The 16,443-nt window shown below is 31.0% G+C and overlaps 1 protein-coding gene across 2 annotated transcripts in view; it reads left to right on the top strand.

Annotated features, from left to right (window-relative positions):
* Positions 1-16,443, top strand: part of LOC107439657 (arrestin domain-containing protein 2) — a 218,092-nt gene that overhangs the window by 135,091 nt on the left and 66,558 nt on the right. For both annotated transcript variants that reach the window (XR_011637401.1, XM_043052149.2), the window contains exon 3: positions 4,851-4,973. Coding sequence is in view for 1 of the 2 variants with exons in the window: in XM_043052149.2 (XP_042908083.1) it covers positions 4,851-4,973 (123 nt within the window). In the remaining variant the exon portion in view is untranslated. The remainder of the gene's footprint in view (positions 1-4,850; positions 4,974-16,443) is intronic.

Below are 16,443 nucleotides of genomic sequence, written 5' to 3'. Positions count from 1 at the left end.
AATACTTTGACGCATGTAAAAGTGAGTACATGTGGTACATATTAAAACTACATCAATTTTAATAATGCTAGTAATGCCTAGAATCAAAATGTAAGTATCATTGGTGTCAATAATAGTATGTCGACTTTTTATGGTTCTCCATAACAAACTCGTACATTTTCGCAATTAATTTTTCTTTTCAGTACACAGCTTATTTTTCATTTCAATTAGTACCTATCAGCAAAATTAATTAATCATCATTTAATTTTATAACCGTCGTTGAACAGCGGACCCAATTTTTTGGGTTTATGACTATTAATGTTCACCTCCGTAGCCTTGTAATTTTGAACTCAATCCAAAAGACAAGGGAACTCCCGGATCAAGTATTGGAAGAAATTTTGCCTTCGTAGAGGACTTTTTCATAGAACTAACCCGCATTTGCGTTACATGGAATGGGGAACTACGAAACATCCCACAATTAGACAGACGGTGAGGGGACTCGAACCCATGATTCGTCTACTAATAAGTTAACACTGCGGTCGGTGCAAGCTGGTTGCGGAATTCGTATCTACCAGCCATCGCTGGATTCGAACCCGGCTCAAATCATTGGAAGGCGAACTCTCTAATGCCTTGAGCCATCAATGCATAGAGCTCGACCATCAATACGGAGGGGTGCAATTATTCTTGTTTTCCAGTGGCGCCATCTATGGACAAGAATTCAACTTCTGCCACACGCATACGCCATACCCGTTTATAGGGCGGACCCATTCATACATGCATTCATTCATCCACAGATCGTAATTTTGATCCAATTCAGTACTCCTAGAGGTATTGATTTGTTATGAGAACATGTAAGACTTTGTGACCTGACAGATTTACCGTGCACCAGTCACCATTTATTACACGGGAAGTTTTCGGTCAGCTGGATTCGAACACCTGTTCTCACAAACGCGAGTTCATCGCCCTGCATACCAGGCTGTCCCGACCTTTAAATATAAGTAATACTAATAAATAAATCAGATTTTTATTAAACTTAAAATATAATAACAATTAATTATATGTACGCTTTATTTTAAATTATATCTTTGCAAATTTTTTCATAAATGTATTTCAACTTAATTTCTCATCTTTTACTTTTTTTAACTGTTTTTCAAGACATGTATCTGTACCATAATTTTAATTTTATAACGAAGTAAATCCGTTGAAAAGTTCAACTTCAATAACAAAACTTCCTCCATTTTCTTTTTCAAACAAAAGCTTTAATTCTGTTTGAGAAAGTTGTATCTCATTAAATATATGTAATTCTACTTTTATGAAAGATTATATTTTCTTGAGGTATTTCTTTTTTTCTTCTGAGATTCAATGATTGTAGGAATAGTATTATCTTTAAATTACATACAAACTCTAGAGCATTTTTACTGTGACTGAAGTATGGATTTTTGTTCGTAATTTAATTTAATTTAGTTTAATCAAAAGTGATTTAAGGAGCTTTGAAAAAAAAAGATTTTTTCTTTGGTTTGAATAAATTTTTGCTCACAGAAAACTATTTTGCTTTATTTTCCACATATTGAATTTACAAAATTTTAATAAAGACTTCTTTTAAAAAAGTTAAAAAATAAAATAGAAATGGCACGATCTACTTATAAATGTATTTTTTAATTTTGTAAAAATATATCAATTCTGCTAAAAATTAACAAAATCATTAATTGAAATCTTAATTTTAATCGCTTAGTTTTTGAAAAAAAAACATCATTGATTTTAAGTGATGAGCATCAATTATGGAGTATACAGTTAATAAACTGAATTTCACCTTTTCTGATATTAATAGCTAGAGTATTTATCAAGTTTCGTGCCAATGTAGTATTTCGTATAATTGGACAAAATAAACGTATCCTTAAACTTTGGCTTAAAGAACACGAAAGACGTGCTCAAAATAAGGACATTAGCCGATCTTCTATCATTATACACAGTTGGAAATCAAATTACAGATTTGATTTTTCTTCTACTGAAATCATTAAACGATGCTCTTCATCTTCCGAACTTGATTTTTGGGAATCTTTATACATTTTGAAACAGTCTAATAACTCAGCTAATGTTCTTCCCAGTATCACATTGTTTCCCAATATTTGGAAACACATTTTAATTTAACCTTCCAAATCCCCTTATCTCCCCATTTTTATTTCCTTGTTCAAACTTGTTCCTCCATCCCTATTGGTTAAACTGTTTTTCACGTGTTTGTCACTTTACTTCTCTACCTTTATTTGACATTTAGACACTGAGGAAGATTCCTTTTTATAGAATTGAAACTATAGTATGTCTATTTATGTATTTTCTTATTTATAAAACTGATTACAGAACTGATCTTATTTATAGAACTATAGATTCTTATTTATAGAACTAAAGATTCTTATTTATGGAATTGAAACTGTAGTATGTCTATTTATGTACTTTCATTTCTGCTTTATTCACGCTGGTTTTTGCTTTAGTATACAGTATCAGTATTTAGTATCATCTAAGTTAAACAAATATCATTGAGATAATGTGCCACGTTTTCAAAGAGATTTTAAGAAGCAGGATCTAAAATTATTTAATGAAAGCATTGTCAGATTGTATAATCGTTAATGAATAAAAAAACAGCTGACTATTTTAATAACAATGCATTTACAGCACTAAGTTATATAGACGTTATGTATCTTTTCTATGTCTTGAATTTATATTTACTCATTCAATGCATTTGCTTAGACTTGGGAGACATATTTCCTCTATTGCTTACACATCAAAAGTAAACATCAAAAAAATTATGAATTAAATTTGAGTTCAGTATGACATTGTTTGTACTTATGTTATCAATTAATTATCATTTAATAGTTCGTTTGCACTCTTTGTAATCTTTTCTTTAATTGATGCAAGAAAACATGAAAAAAATGAATTAATTCTGTCCTTTCTGTGAGAAAGTCTTTATATTTAAAGGGATATCTCAAAATAATCTAAATAAATACTTAATAACTTTAAAAAAAAAGAAACTTATGTCCATTTAATAATTTTATCTTAAGAAAATGCCTAAATTCTTAGAAAAAATGCCAAACACTGTCTGTGAAAATGCTTAATAGGAAGAAAAATAAACGCAATTACAACATTTGCACTTGTAATTTTAGTTGAAGTAAATAATCATTTTTGACAGTTATAAAATATAACCATCTAGTAAAAAGTATAAAAAATATAAGGATCTTTAGAAACTTCAGTGAAAATATTTTATTTACTTTTTATTTTTTTAAGGTGAGATAGTATATATATATAAATACCTGTGAAAAGAAATTGATAATTTTTTAAGCAAGTTTTCTAATAACAATATATTGAATAAATTAAGAAAGGATCATTTACTTATAAAACTATCATTATCATTTCGCTTTGCGATTTTCAGATCAAAACAAAATAAGATTTTCAAATTAGGTAATCAAGAAAAACAATTTTCAATGTTTCCTGAAAACAAATTTTAATGTTTAAAGTGATTCCTTTCAGTTTTTATTTCAAAGAAAACATATTTCTGATTATTTTATTCGTTTTCAGCTATAAGCATACATAACACCTTAACTAGACTACGTTAGTCTAGATTTAACTCCGTGAATTCAAATTTAACTGTAGGGCATAAAAACTAACCTAAGAAAGACTTTATTGAAGACAATAATATTTTTTCATGATATAATGATTAAAAATATAATTCTTCGAAATAAAATCTTTAAATTAGTAAATGCATTCGCAATTGTATCTTTATTTAGTTTATCTATGAAGTTGGGGCTCCGCCGGAAAAAGGTTAATCATTTAGGGTTTGGTTCCATGACAGAAATGAATTGAAAACCACTGATCTAGACATTATTATAATTATAATTAATAATTAAAACATTCTGATGGATCATATTTATAGTTTTCTTGATTTTCTATTTAAAATTCAGAATTTGGCTCGAATTTAGTTTAAAAAGATAGTTATATTAAAAGAAATAAACAAAATTTTAATTATTATGAGAAACAAGTCCTTCAAAATATCCCCTTAATCTGAATTCTTGCTGTTGTTTCTATTGCAACTTGCTACACCAGCAAGCCTGGTTGGTGAAATGAAGCAAATTTAAAGCAGAGGGTTCCTTTCTTGTTTTTCAGTGGCACTATATATGTCCAAAAATACGACTTCAGTCACACACACGCTTCAAAGCCACACACAACCGCTTTAAAGGGTGGACCCACTCATTAATCCATGCATTCATCCATAGATCGTAATTTAGACCTGAACCAGAGAACGATCTCTAATTCAATGACCCTAGAGGTATTGATTTGTAACCCCGACAAATTTAATGGGCACCAGTCACCAGTTACTACGCGGGGAGTCAGCCGATGGGGATCGAACTCACGACCTCTTTGACATGGGCCCAACGCCCAACCAACCCCCAGCCCTTTGGACCCCAGCTATTGACAAGCTCCATGTTTCAAGTCGCGGTGGCTCAGTGTATCGATATGTTCCAATGAGGTGAACCTGGTACGAATCTCAGCGTTACGAATTCTGCACCAGGCTCGCACTGACCACGATGCTGACGTAAAATATCCTCAGTGGTTGACGGATCACGGGTTAGAGTTCCCTTGCCGTCAAGCTAACCATGAGAGGTTTTCGTGGTTTTACTTGCAGCGAAAATGCAGATGAGTTCCATCAAAAAGTCCTCTACAAAGGCAAATTTCTCTCAATACTTGATCTAGGGTTCGGAGTTAAACATCAGTAGCCGTAAACTGTCGGTCGGCTGTTTAACGACCATGTTTTGAGTTTCTGCTCAAAATTTAGTCAATGAAGTGCTAAAATATGCGTTGTTTACTTTGTGTTTGTTTTCCAGCAATCCGAGTACTACTGAGAGGTAAGGCTCACGCAGAATGGAAAGTTGTAGTCAGCGGAGACAGAAGAACAGTCAAGGATGACCATGCCTTCATCGATGACAGAGCGGTCATTTGGGGAAAAGGTGATTTGCTTTTCATATTTCAACATGCATTACATATTTCTATGAATATTTGTGCTCACAAAAACTCCTAAATATGTTTTATTGTACTGGATTCAGAATCCCGTTTCAATAACAATAATCCTCTGACTAACAATGTAAAAAAAGGATTAAAAAATAAAGCAAGGCAGTCTTCGTCTGACCAATAGTTTAAGAATAGGGAATAGAATTATTTAAAGAGCATAAATATTGCTTAAAAACTACCATTTTATAACAGAAAAGCTAACAAGACTCCACTTTTCTAACAATATAAGAATAAATAGTTTTAATTCCACAATAAAAATGCAATAGCATAAATGGGGAATTTTAATAGTTATTTTAACATATACAGGATTCAGTTATTTTAACATTAAACAGGATTCAGAATCTAATTTCAGCAACAGTGTTTCATTAACTGATCATATAAGAATAAGGAATATGAAAGTTTAAGAAACAAATATTATTTAAAAAATTATCACTTTATAATAAAGTGAATAATTAGTACAAATATAATAATACGAGAATAAAGAATTTTATGCATTTAATAGAATAAATGGGGAATTTTATTAATAATTTCAAAGTGTGCATTTTTAACAAGATTCAGAATCTGATTTCTGTAAAATATTCCACTGATTAACGATATAAGAATGAGAAGAATATGGAAGTTTAAAATAAAACAGAAATATTACTTAAACATTATCATTTTATAATCAAATCAATAGTACCGTCATGTGGGGCTACTTTGTGCAGCGGGGGCTATTTTGTGCAAATTCAAATTTGGCACTTTTCAAGTGCTGCTATTCAGTATTATGTTTTCTTCACGTTAAAAATGTGTGGAATTTGAAGATAGAAGTCTCCTCTATTACTACAAATATTTTTTCGAATTTTAAAACAATCTCAGAGTGTGTTTTGTTTATCCAATGTCAACAACTTTCCGAGAACGTCGGACGTCGAAAAGTGTGCGTGGAAACTTTAGCTGTGAAATGCAAAGACGTTGATAAAACAATTGTCGTAAGTGCAAAACTTTTTATTTACATATTAATAAACAATTATATCATGTTAGGGTTAAAAAAATTTGAAAATTAATAACAAATAAACGGAAAATGAAAAAAAATGCGCAGTGGGGCTACTTTGTGCAAAGTTTCATTCGTTTCTTATTCGACAGAAAAATTCTCAGACGTTATAAAAAAAATACATGGAGCGAGAAATTATCGTGATTACACTTTAGAAAAGTTGCAACAATGTTTGCAAGCAGTTGCTGGTGGTATGTCGATTGCAGAAGCTTCTCTGAAGTACAAAATCCACAGAAATACTATCTCTAATAAAATTCACAAGAAACACGTGAAACGTGCTGGTAAACTATTATTTTTCTTCTACAAAGATTTTTCTAATGAATTAATCAAACGATTTAACACATAAAAATATATTTTATAGGACATCAGGTGATTTTGACAGAAACTGAAGAGCAAGTTCTGTCATGTTCCTTTAAGCATGTTATGTTCAAATTTATCTATATTATAAATGTTAATGAATAAGTAATAATTATTATTTTTTAAATTTCATCCATTTCAATGTTCAAAAATGTAAATGGTTTCCTTTTGTTTAAGCTCAAATGCTTTGAAATAAACATTCTTTTTAAAAAAAAATTCTTTATAAAAAATGGTATTTTAACGCTGAAAATTATTATCAAACTAATATCTTTACATATCTTGATGTTTTTGTTAATAAAAATGTCAACAAGTGACTTTTTTAGCAATTTTATATCAATATTTTACTAAAAGCATGATTATTTAACTGAATTCCTATCGCTGCACAAAGTTGCCCCACTTGGGGGCTACTTTGTGCAAGATATGTTTTGACTTATTATTTGTAAATATTACATACAAATAATGCCAATATTGATCAAATTCACACGTCTGAATCCTGTTATGAATATAATATTGATAAATTTTACTGAAGTTTGTATTAACATAGTTTTTTTACATGTCAAAGTTCAAAAACTGCGAAATCCTGCACAAAGTAGCCCCACATGACGGTAAACAAGATTTCACTAATCTAACACTGTGAGAATAAAGAATTCTAAATGTGCAATAGAATAAATGGATATTTTTAATAATAATTTTAAAGAACGTGTTGTTAAACAGGATACAGAATGTGATTCCAGTAACAGTAGTCAACTTCTAACAATATAAGAATAACGATAGTAATATTTAAAGAACATAAAATTATGGAACTTTCAGGCCATAATTTTATAATAGAATCAGCAATTAACAAGATTCTACAAACATGACAATATGATGATAAAGAATTATAAATATGCAGTAAAAAATAAATGCATAAAAAATTTAAAAATACGCGTTCTCAAACGGGATTCAAAATCCCATTTCAGTAATAGAATTCAACTGATTAACGATATAAGATCGAGAAATAGTAATATTTAAGGAACATAAAATTATGAAACATTCAAGCCATAATTTTATAATAGAATCAATCAATAACAGGTTATAAAAAATATTTAAAAATATGAGATTAGATAGTTTTATATATGCAATAAAATAAATAGAGAGTTTTAAGTTAACAAAATGTAGGAATGTAGATGTAGATAAAAGAATTAAGTCTATTATCAGACTAAATCTATTTATTACCGCATACGATAAATTTTCATTGTTTTTATTTGGTCTTAGTATATTCATAATTTTGAAATAGTTGTTTTCCATTTACAGTTTTACCTACAACAACAAAAGGAAAAAAAATTGTGCGTGTCTGTCTGTGTGTCTCTCTTATTTATTTATTTCGTTTTCTCTAGAACCGTTCGTGTTAGAAATTAGAGTAGCGGGTGAAACGGGCTATTTCAGTCCCTGTTCCAAAAGAATCATTCAAAATTTTGAATTAGTTGGTTCGAGAAGTATGTTTGAAAAATGAATTTCGCTCCTAGGTTTGGCATTGAGCATAGCTATACATTTAAACTGCAAACAATTCTGTTTTCTTTTAATTACATCAGGGTTTTTTTTTGTTTTGCTTATAGCTCTATGTCATTGGAAACGATTTTTTGCATATTCTTTAAAAGTTATATATATTTAATCCATACAACATGCAAGCATAGACAAAATGAATGAATTAGCTGGTAGATTTACTATCTGAAACTACGTGTTTGTTTTGTTTATACTTACCCTTGTTTCTTAAAGTTCATTGTAATTGAACTAAGGAAAAGTTAGTAGTTTCTAAAGTGAATAGGAAAAATTACTCAATCTTTGTATGTCTTGACTACAATGTGTTAGTTGGAATTAATAGCATTATTTTCTGTGCGAATTATATTGAATAAGTTAATCTTTCTTTTAATGGGTTAATCGTTTTTCTTCTTATTCTCATGATGAAGAGACGTGGTGGCTTAAGGGATAGAAGGCTTCCCTCTTTATGAGATGCCGCAGGTTCGAAAATCAACGATGGCTGATTGATACAATTCTTGCACCAAGCTCGTACCAATCCCAGTGCTTACGTAAAAATATCCTCAGTGGTAGACGGACCATGGGTTAGAGTCCCCTTACCGTCAAGCTAACCATGGGAGGTTTTCGTTGTCTTCCTCTTCGTGTAACGCAAAAGCGGATTAGTTCCATCAAAGAGTCTTCCGCGTAGGCAAAATGTTCGCAATACTTGATCCAGAAGTTTCCTAGTCTTCTGGGTTGGGCTCAAAATTTCAAAGCTACAGAGTTGAACACTGTTTCTCGTAAACACAACTGTTCAACTATGGTTATAAAGAAAAATCTCATAATGTAAAAATACTGGGAAAAGTGACAAATAGTAATAAAAAATTTAAGTCGTTTTATTTTTTAGCAGCTTTGATTAATTCTGTCGTTTCATTTTGTGTATTATTGCGTCAATTTATGCTTGTTTATTTATGATTTATAACTTTTTTTACCTCTTGTAATGTAAAACTACTGGGAAAAGTGACAAATAGTAATAAAAAATTTAAGTCGTTTTATTTTTTAGCAGCTTTGATTAATTCTGTCGTTTCATTTTGTGTATTATTGCGTCAATTTATGCTTGTTTATTTATGATTTATAACTTTTTTTACCTCTTGTAATGTAAAACTACTGGGAAAAGTGACAAATAGTAATAAAAAATTTAAGTCGTTTTATTTTTTAGCAGCTTTGATTAATTCTGTCGTTTCATTTTGTGTATTATTGCGTCAATTTATGCTTGTTTATTTATGATTTATAACTTTTTTTACCTCTTGTAATGTAAAACTACTGGGAAAAGTGACAAATAGTAATAAAAAATTTAAGTCGTTTTATTTTTTAGCAGCTTTGATTAATTCTGTCGTTTCATTTTGTGTATTATTGCGTCAATTTATGCTTGTTTATTTATGATTTATAACTTTTTTTACCTCTTGTAATGTAAAACTACTGGGAAAAGTGACAAATAGTAATAAAAAATTTAAGTCGTTTTATTTTTTAGCAGCTTTGATTAATTCTGTCGTTTCATTTTGTGTATTATTGCGTCAATTTATGCTTGTTTATTTATGATTTATAACTTTTTTTACCTCTTGTAATGTAAAACTACTGGGAAAAGTGACAAATAGTAATAAAAAATTTAAGTCGTTTTATTTTTTAGCAGCTTTGATTAATTCTGTCGTTTCATTTTGTGTATTATTGCGTCAATTTATGCTTGTTTATTTATGATTTATAACTTTTTTTACCTCTTGTAATGTAAAACTACTGGGAAAAGTGACAAATAGTAATAAAAAATTTAAGTCGTTTTATTTTTTAGCAGCTTTGATTAATTCTGTCGTTTCATTTTGTGTATTATTGCGTCAATTTATGCTTGTTTATTTATGATTTATAACTTTTTTTACCTCTTGTAATGTAAAACTACTGGGAAAAGTGACAAATAGTAATAAAAAATTTAAGTCGTTTTATTTTTTAGCAGCTTTGATTAATTCTGTCGTTTCATTTTGTGTATTATTGCGTCAATTTATGCTTGTTTATTTATGATTTATAACTTTTTTTACCTCTTGTAATGTAAAACTACTGGGAAAAGTGACAAATAGTAATAAAAAATTTAAGTCGTTTTATTTTTTAGCAGCTTTGATTAATTCTGTCGTTTCATTTTGTGTATTATTGCGTCAATTTATGCTTGTTTATTTATGATTTATAACTTTTTTTACCTCTTGTAATGTAAAACTACTGGGAAAAGTGACAAATAGTAATAAAAAATTTAAGTCGTTTTATTTTTTAGCAGCTTTGATTAATTCTGTCGTTTCATTTTGTGTATTATTGCGTCAATTTATGCTTGTTTATTTATGATTTATAACTTTTTTTACCTCTTGTAATGTAAAACTACTGGGAAAAGTGACAAATAGTAATAAAAAATTTAAGTCGTTTTATTTTTTAGCAGCTTTGATTAATTCTGTCGTTTCATTTTGTGTATTATTGCGTCAATTTATGCTTGTTTATTTATGATTTATAACTTTTTTTACCTCTTGTAATGTAAAACTACTGGGAAAAGTGACAAATAGTAATAAAAAATTTAAGTCGTTTTATTTTTTAGCAGCTTTGATTAATTCTGTCGTTTCATTTTGTGTATTATTGCGTCAATTTATGCTTGTTTATTTATGATTTATAACTTTTTTTACCTCTTGTAATGTAAAACTACTGGGAAAAGTGACAAATAGTAATAAAAAATTTAAGTCGTTTTATTTTTTAGCAGCTTTGATTAATTCTGTCGTTTCATTTTGTGTATTATTGCGTCAATTTATGCTTGTTTATTTATGATTTATAACTTTTTTTACCTCTTGTAATGTAAAACTACTGGGAAAAGTGACAAATAGTAATAAAAAATTTAAGTCGTTTTATTTTTTAGCAGCTTTGATTAATTCTGTCGTTTCATTTTGTGTATTATTGCGTCAATTTATGCTTGTTTATTTATGNTTTAAAAAAAAAACTCGGTAAATGTTTTTTGTTGAAGAGATTATTTAGTAACAGTCCAAAAAGTTAATTCATAATTATGTTTCTTAAATTTGTATTGATATTTTATTTGAAAATGTGGACTCAACGCAGTTTTAGACAAAGCTTAAATTAAAAGTAAATGTTGCTCATTTATTATAGCACAATACAGAGAAGGACATCACAAAGAATACATCCAGGTTAACGACGGGATTCAAACCCACCACCTCTACGCTTAACAAAGCGTTTGAAGGACGATACCGCTCACCAAAGGGAAGCTCCAAGTGCAGTGTGACACCTTGTTGCTTGTAGTATGCGATGGGCAAATGTGAGGATCGGGAAGACCAAAGAAGAATGGTAATGTGGCTGTGGCATTCTTGCGACACCTTGTTGTGTGTAGTATGCGATGGGCAAATGTGAGGATCGGGAAGACCAAAGAAGGATGGTAATGTGGCTGTGGCATTCTTGCGACACCTTGTTGTGTGTAGTATGCGATGGCAAATGTGAGGATTGGGAAGACCAAAGAGGGATGGTAATGTGGCGGTATCAATCCTATGACACCGTGCCTGAGTGTCGTATAGGATGGCACCAATACCATCACACCAGCTGTAGAAGCGGTGTGCTGCTCTACAGCATAGGCAGGATTGACACACGCCGTTGCCTCCGTTAGGAATGGTGTCGCTGTCGGAAGAATTGGACTGCAACTGAATTGAACCAGATCGTCTTCTGTGATAAATCCAGATTTAATTTGGACAGTGATGCCCAACGCCTACGTGTTAGGAGGGTCCCGTTGTGAAAGCATCATTCCTACTTACGCTGTACGGTAGCACATTGCTTCTACAGCTGGTGTAATAGTATCAGTCGCAAATCATCTGCCATCTAGTGCAAAAAAGTTCTCGAAGTATAGTTAAATACGTAGAAAATAAAATTGTCATTAAGGGGTCCAAATTTGGGTCCGCTCTCCTGATTAAACTATAGGGATCATATTTCCCAGGTTGCGGTTATCCCCTATATTTTGGGTGTCAGAAACCAGAATCAAATTTGGTTTCACTCTGATCACTTTTTCTACGTGCGTTAATTTTTAAGGCAATAATTATAAGAATCCGTTATAATCGGCTATCGTTGTCTTGTTTCAATTTCATTTGTGAAATTTATAGAAGAAGTGGTTTTTAAAGAAAGATGGATGCCTTGAATGCATTCTAAAGATGGTCTCAAATTCACTTAACAATACGTTCTCGCATTCTCTGAAATAAAATTTTAGTGATTTGCTTTAAAAATTAACTGAAATAATCTTGAACCATTTATATGACTTTTCTCAAATTTCACTAAAATAATATAGAATTAACTGTATTATATAGTGTTTTCTTCCCAATTCTTACAAATTATCTCGAATCCTTTCATTGATTTCCTAAAATCATGAAGTTAGATTAAATCTAAAGAAATGCTAAAAATTTACTAATCTTGAATCAAATTCTCAAGTATTCCCTACTAGCTTAGAAAAAATACTAATTTGTTTTCACTAAGTTTTTAATTAAAAAAAACGCTACTGGAGTTGAGGTTTGAATTTTCTTTTAACTGTCTAAGATATAAATAATTGCTTAGAAGTAAATTTACATACTTGAAACAAAAAATTTAAAATTTAGCCACTTATAAAACCATACAAGCGAGTATTTGAAGATAACGATCGCATTTCAAACTTTTAATGAGTTTTTCGACTCTCTAAATACGATGTGGTTTCTTTGCAAATTATTTATTTAGATATTCATTTTTAGAGCGCTTCGTTCCAAGTTTAGAATGCCCTTCATTTTATTAATAGAATTAATTGAAAAATATACTCTTGACTCCGATGATCTAAAGAAATAAATTAAGTAATGTGAAATAAATTATTAAAGGAGAGATTAAGTCACAGAGATAAAAGAGAGATTATAAAAGGATCTTGAAATATTTGAATAAACCTATAATTTTTGAAACTTGAAAAGCCCTTATGATCGTTATGCTAATTTAGTTTTAGCCATTTTCAAGTTTGATTAGAATATGTTTGGAAAACTAAAACTAGTGTACCTTTATTCAATGACTCAACTTTTAAAAAAGAGCAGTCTCGCAGTGGACTGATCGTAAAGACACGGTTCCCAGTAGAACACCGAAGTCAGGCATCACTGGCTGCGGTCAGTAAGCGGGTGGGTGACCGCTGTGACAATCCTGCGTAGGGATCGAGGTTGCATGGTATCGGTCTTCGTTAAACTGTGCTACCGTAAAGTGCTCGACTTCGCGGGCATGTCATCGGGCCCATAAAGCAGGGAGCCATCTCCTCTGGTGAAGATCAAAATTGCTATGGCGTGTCTTCGAATCATCGTCAGGGATGCTTCCCCTGTGCAATAGCCCATTGTGCGACGTAAATGAAGTACCAATCTACCTTTAAGTAACAGCCGCGATGACTCTGGAGATACAATACTTGAGGTGATACAAGTTCGAATCCCAGGAATAGCCTGGTTGGTGAGGCACTGGGCCCACGTCCAAGAGGTCGTAAGTTTGATCCCGTGTAGTAAATGGTGACTGATGCACTTTAAATCTGTCGAGTCACAAAGCAATCCATGTTCCCACAGAAAATCGTACCTCTAGAGGTGCCGATCCTGGAGTTGTCTTCTGGATTAGTTCAAAATTACAAGGCTATGGAGGTGATAATTTGTAGTCGTAAATCCCAAAACTGGGTCGGCTATTCAATGACGGTTATAAAAAACATTCGAATCCCAGGGATAGCTGGTCAATACGAATCCTAGTCCCAGCTCACTCTAATATAAAATTAGATTTTTTAAAAAAATCTAAAATCTGAGAGACGTGTAGGTTTAAACTGGCAATTATTCAAAACCATAAGAAATCAAGTTTTCTCCTCTGAGCCACTTGAAGAATTCAGAAGTGCTTGCAAAAAATTATTGGCAGCCCAATGTGGCCAACCAGTAATATTTCTGAAATGGAACTTGTAACTTTTTTAAGAATTCAGAATCCTTCCAACTAAATAGTCAGTAACCTTACTGAAACTAACTGTAACCACTCAGAAGTATTTGAAAAACTTTCCAACCGAACTTATTTCCAGACGTAATTCATTCATTAATAGCTCTAAATGCTCAGAGATAATTAATTCATCACAGTAACTTTTTTTAATAAAGCAACACCTTTGAGTTGTTGCTGAATTGTGCTTCGTGTCACATCAAACCGTGGAGTGTGGCTTAGTTAATTGATGTAATGGTGTTCAGTTTAATTAATCTTTCAGTCAGCCAGATAGTCATGAGCAAAGCTGTTGTGCTGCCATCTATGTCTGCTTGAAATAGTTGTTCGAAGTCCAAGTTCACTGACTGAGGAGTGTATAATGTAGAAACTACTCGCACCTTATCTGTAGGCGCAGTTTATTTTCGCTAGCAGAATTAGCGGTCCGAGCGAATTTCTGGAACGGTCTGTTCGCATATTTAGAAAGTGAAGTAAATAGGGAACTGAGGAAATATGTGGTGTCCAAGTAGGAAGTCGTACTCCCAATCAGCCAGTCATCGAGTGACGGCTTATTCACCCCTAATGACTAATATGTATATACCTAGCGTTACGAAGCTAAGTACCTCCGTTGGTCTTCACCACAGAATTTAACAAAGTAATGAACAAACGAAATTACCATCATATTCACGATGTAGTTATTAATGCTTAAAAATTTAATACAAATTCAAGTAATTCTAAGTTACATTCAATCTCTGAATGCTGAAAATATTCAGCACAGTATCTTATTTTTTACAGAAATCTGCAGAAAATCGGTAAAAAACAAAACATTACTGGAAATAACGACTAAAGTTGCGGAATTACCGACAGAGGATAAATTCACCACTATTACCTTATTTTTCCCATTTTCCTGGCTTATCATTAAACCACAATAAAGTCATTATTAATGGATATAATAAGTTTTTTTTTAAATTTAAAATAATTCTTGGTCTATTATAAGCAAAACTATTTAGAAATAAATACAGAACAATAATGCTCGATAAGCTTTATTATTCCCGGCAATATTGCTCGATAAACTAACGTTTTATGTGACATACAGTTTTTCTCGTATTTGTTATAATGAACCTGAGAGTCTGACTTCACAAAATAAATCTAGAATCAATCGTAAATTCAGAAAATATTAAAAAAAATCAAGTTCGTAAAAGAGTTACGGATAGATAAAATAAAATGACTTTACGAATGCGAAAAAATCATCGATCATTGCTGATGCCATCTATCAAATTATAAAGTCTTGTCAACCGTCTGCCTAACTATGATGAATGTTTAAACATTCTTTCGCAAAAATAGGCAGCAAAAATTAATGGGTTTCTCAATTACTTTCTCGCTTTTTTTTCCAGTGGAATATATTACCATTAGATTTCATCTAGAAATAAGTTAAAACTTTCTATTTCAAATATGAATTTTGAATTTATTCCAATCTTTATTTGGGCGAAAATCTTGTAAATTAATTCCCATCCGCATCATTAAGAATTAATTTTCGACACTTTGAGTTACTGTCTGTTTCAATTCCAATAAAAAAATGACTTTTAATAATTTCTTAATTATACATACGTTTATTTGCATTTACAAATCACGTATATTCGCATGTAAGTTGAATAGAAAAATCTTAAACTGTATTTTACAAAAAAAATCTATAAGCTGAAATTTAAAAAAAAAAAATCAATCTCGCATTTAAGTTGTCTAACAAACACGTTTTAATAGCATTTATGAACTAAATTTTTTTTTAAATTCATTTTATTTATTTTATTTGTATAGTAAAGCTTTGCCAATGTGGAAGTACTTTGATTTTAATTTTACCAATTTTAAAAAAATGCCCGCGATATTGTCAAAATTCTCTAGATATTGAACTTTAGTCATAATTTAAATGCAGTCCGGCTGCCATTAAATGACATAAGCTGCTATAAGCTTGAGACCGGAACATTTCAGCATGGTATAGGCAACGGAAGTATTAAAATTATTTTCATCTCCGTTGTGAGATAGGATAGAAAAACCATCTCAAGTCTCTACTACTTCCTAACGCACCTATGCTATTGCTCAAAAAAGGCAAGTTTCATTAATAATTATAATTGGTTTAATAGTATACGGCACTGCTTATGTTTAAAATTTCAACAACTTTAGTAAAAACCAAAAATAAATCCAAATAATTACTTCGTATGATAAATTTTTATTTCTACAAAAATACAAAATGAGTAACAAATTATTCAATACTACTTAATCTATCAATACTTAACACGCCTACTTAAAGAACCATGTCACAATCACCTCCGTGAAGAATAATTTTAAAGCGGAACTAATCAGCATTTGTGCATAATTGGAGCAAAAACTACGAAAACCTCATGGGTGGCTCAACTCCAATGGAGCTCTGATTTGTCTTTCCTAAAGTATAATTTACATCAGCAGAGCAAATTTCTGCTTGCAGGGAGAAAAATAAAAAATACAATCCATCACTGTGATTCGATCTTACGTAGACTGAA

This window comes from Parasteatoda tepidariorum, chromosome 8, assembly GCF_043381705.1.
Source record: "Parasteatoda tepidariorum isolate YZ-2023 chromosome 8, CAS_Ptep_4.0, whole genome shotgun sequence".
In the NCBI taxonomy this organism is placed as follows: Eukaryota; Metazoa; Arthropoda; class Arachnida; order Araneae; family Theridiidae; genus Parasteatoda; species Parasteatoda tepidariorum.
Note: the sequence above shows the minus strand (reverse complement) of the source record. Positions and strands in the feature narration are given on the sequence as shown.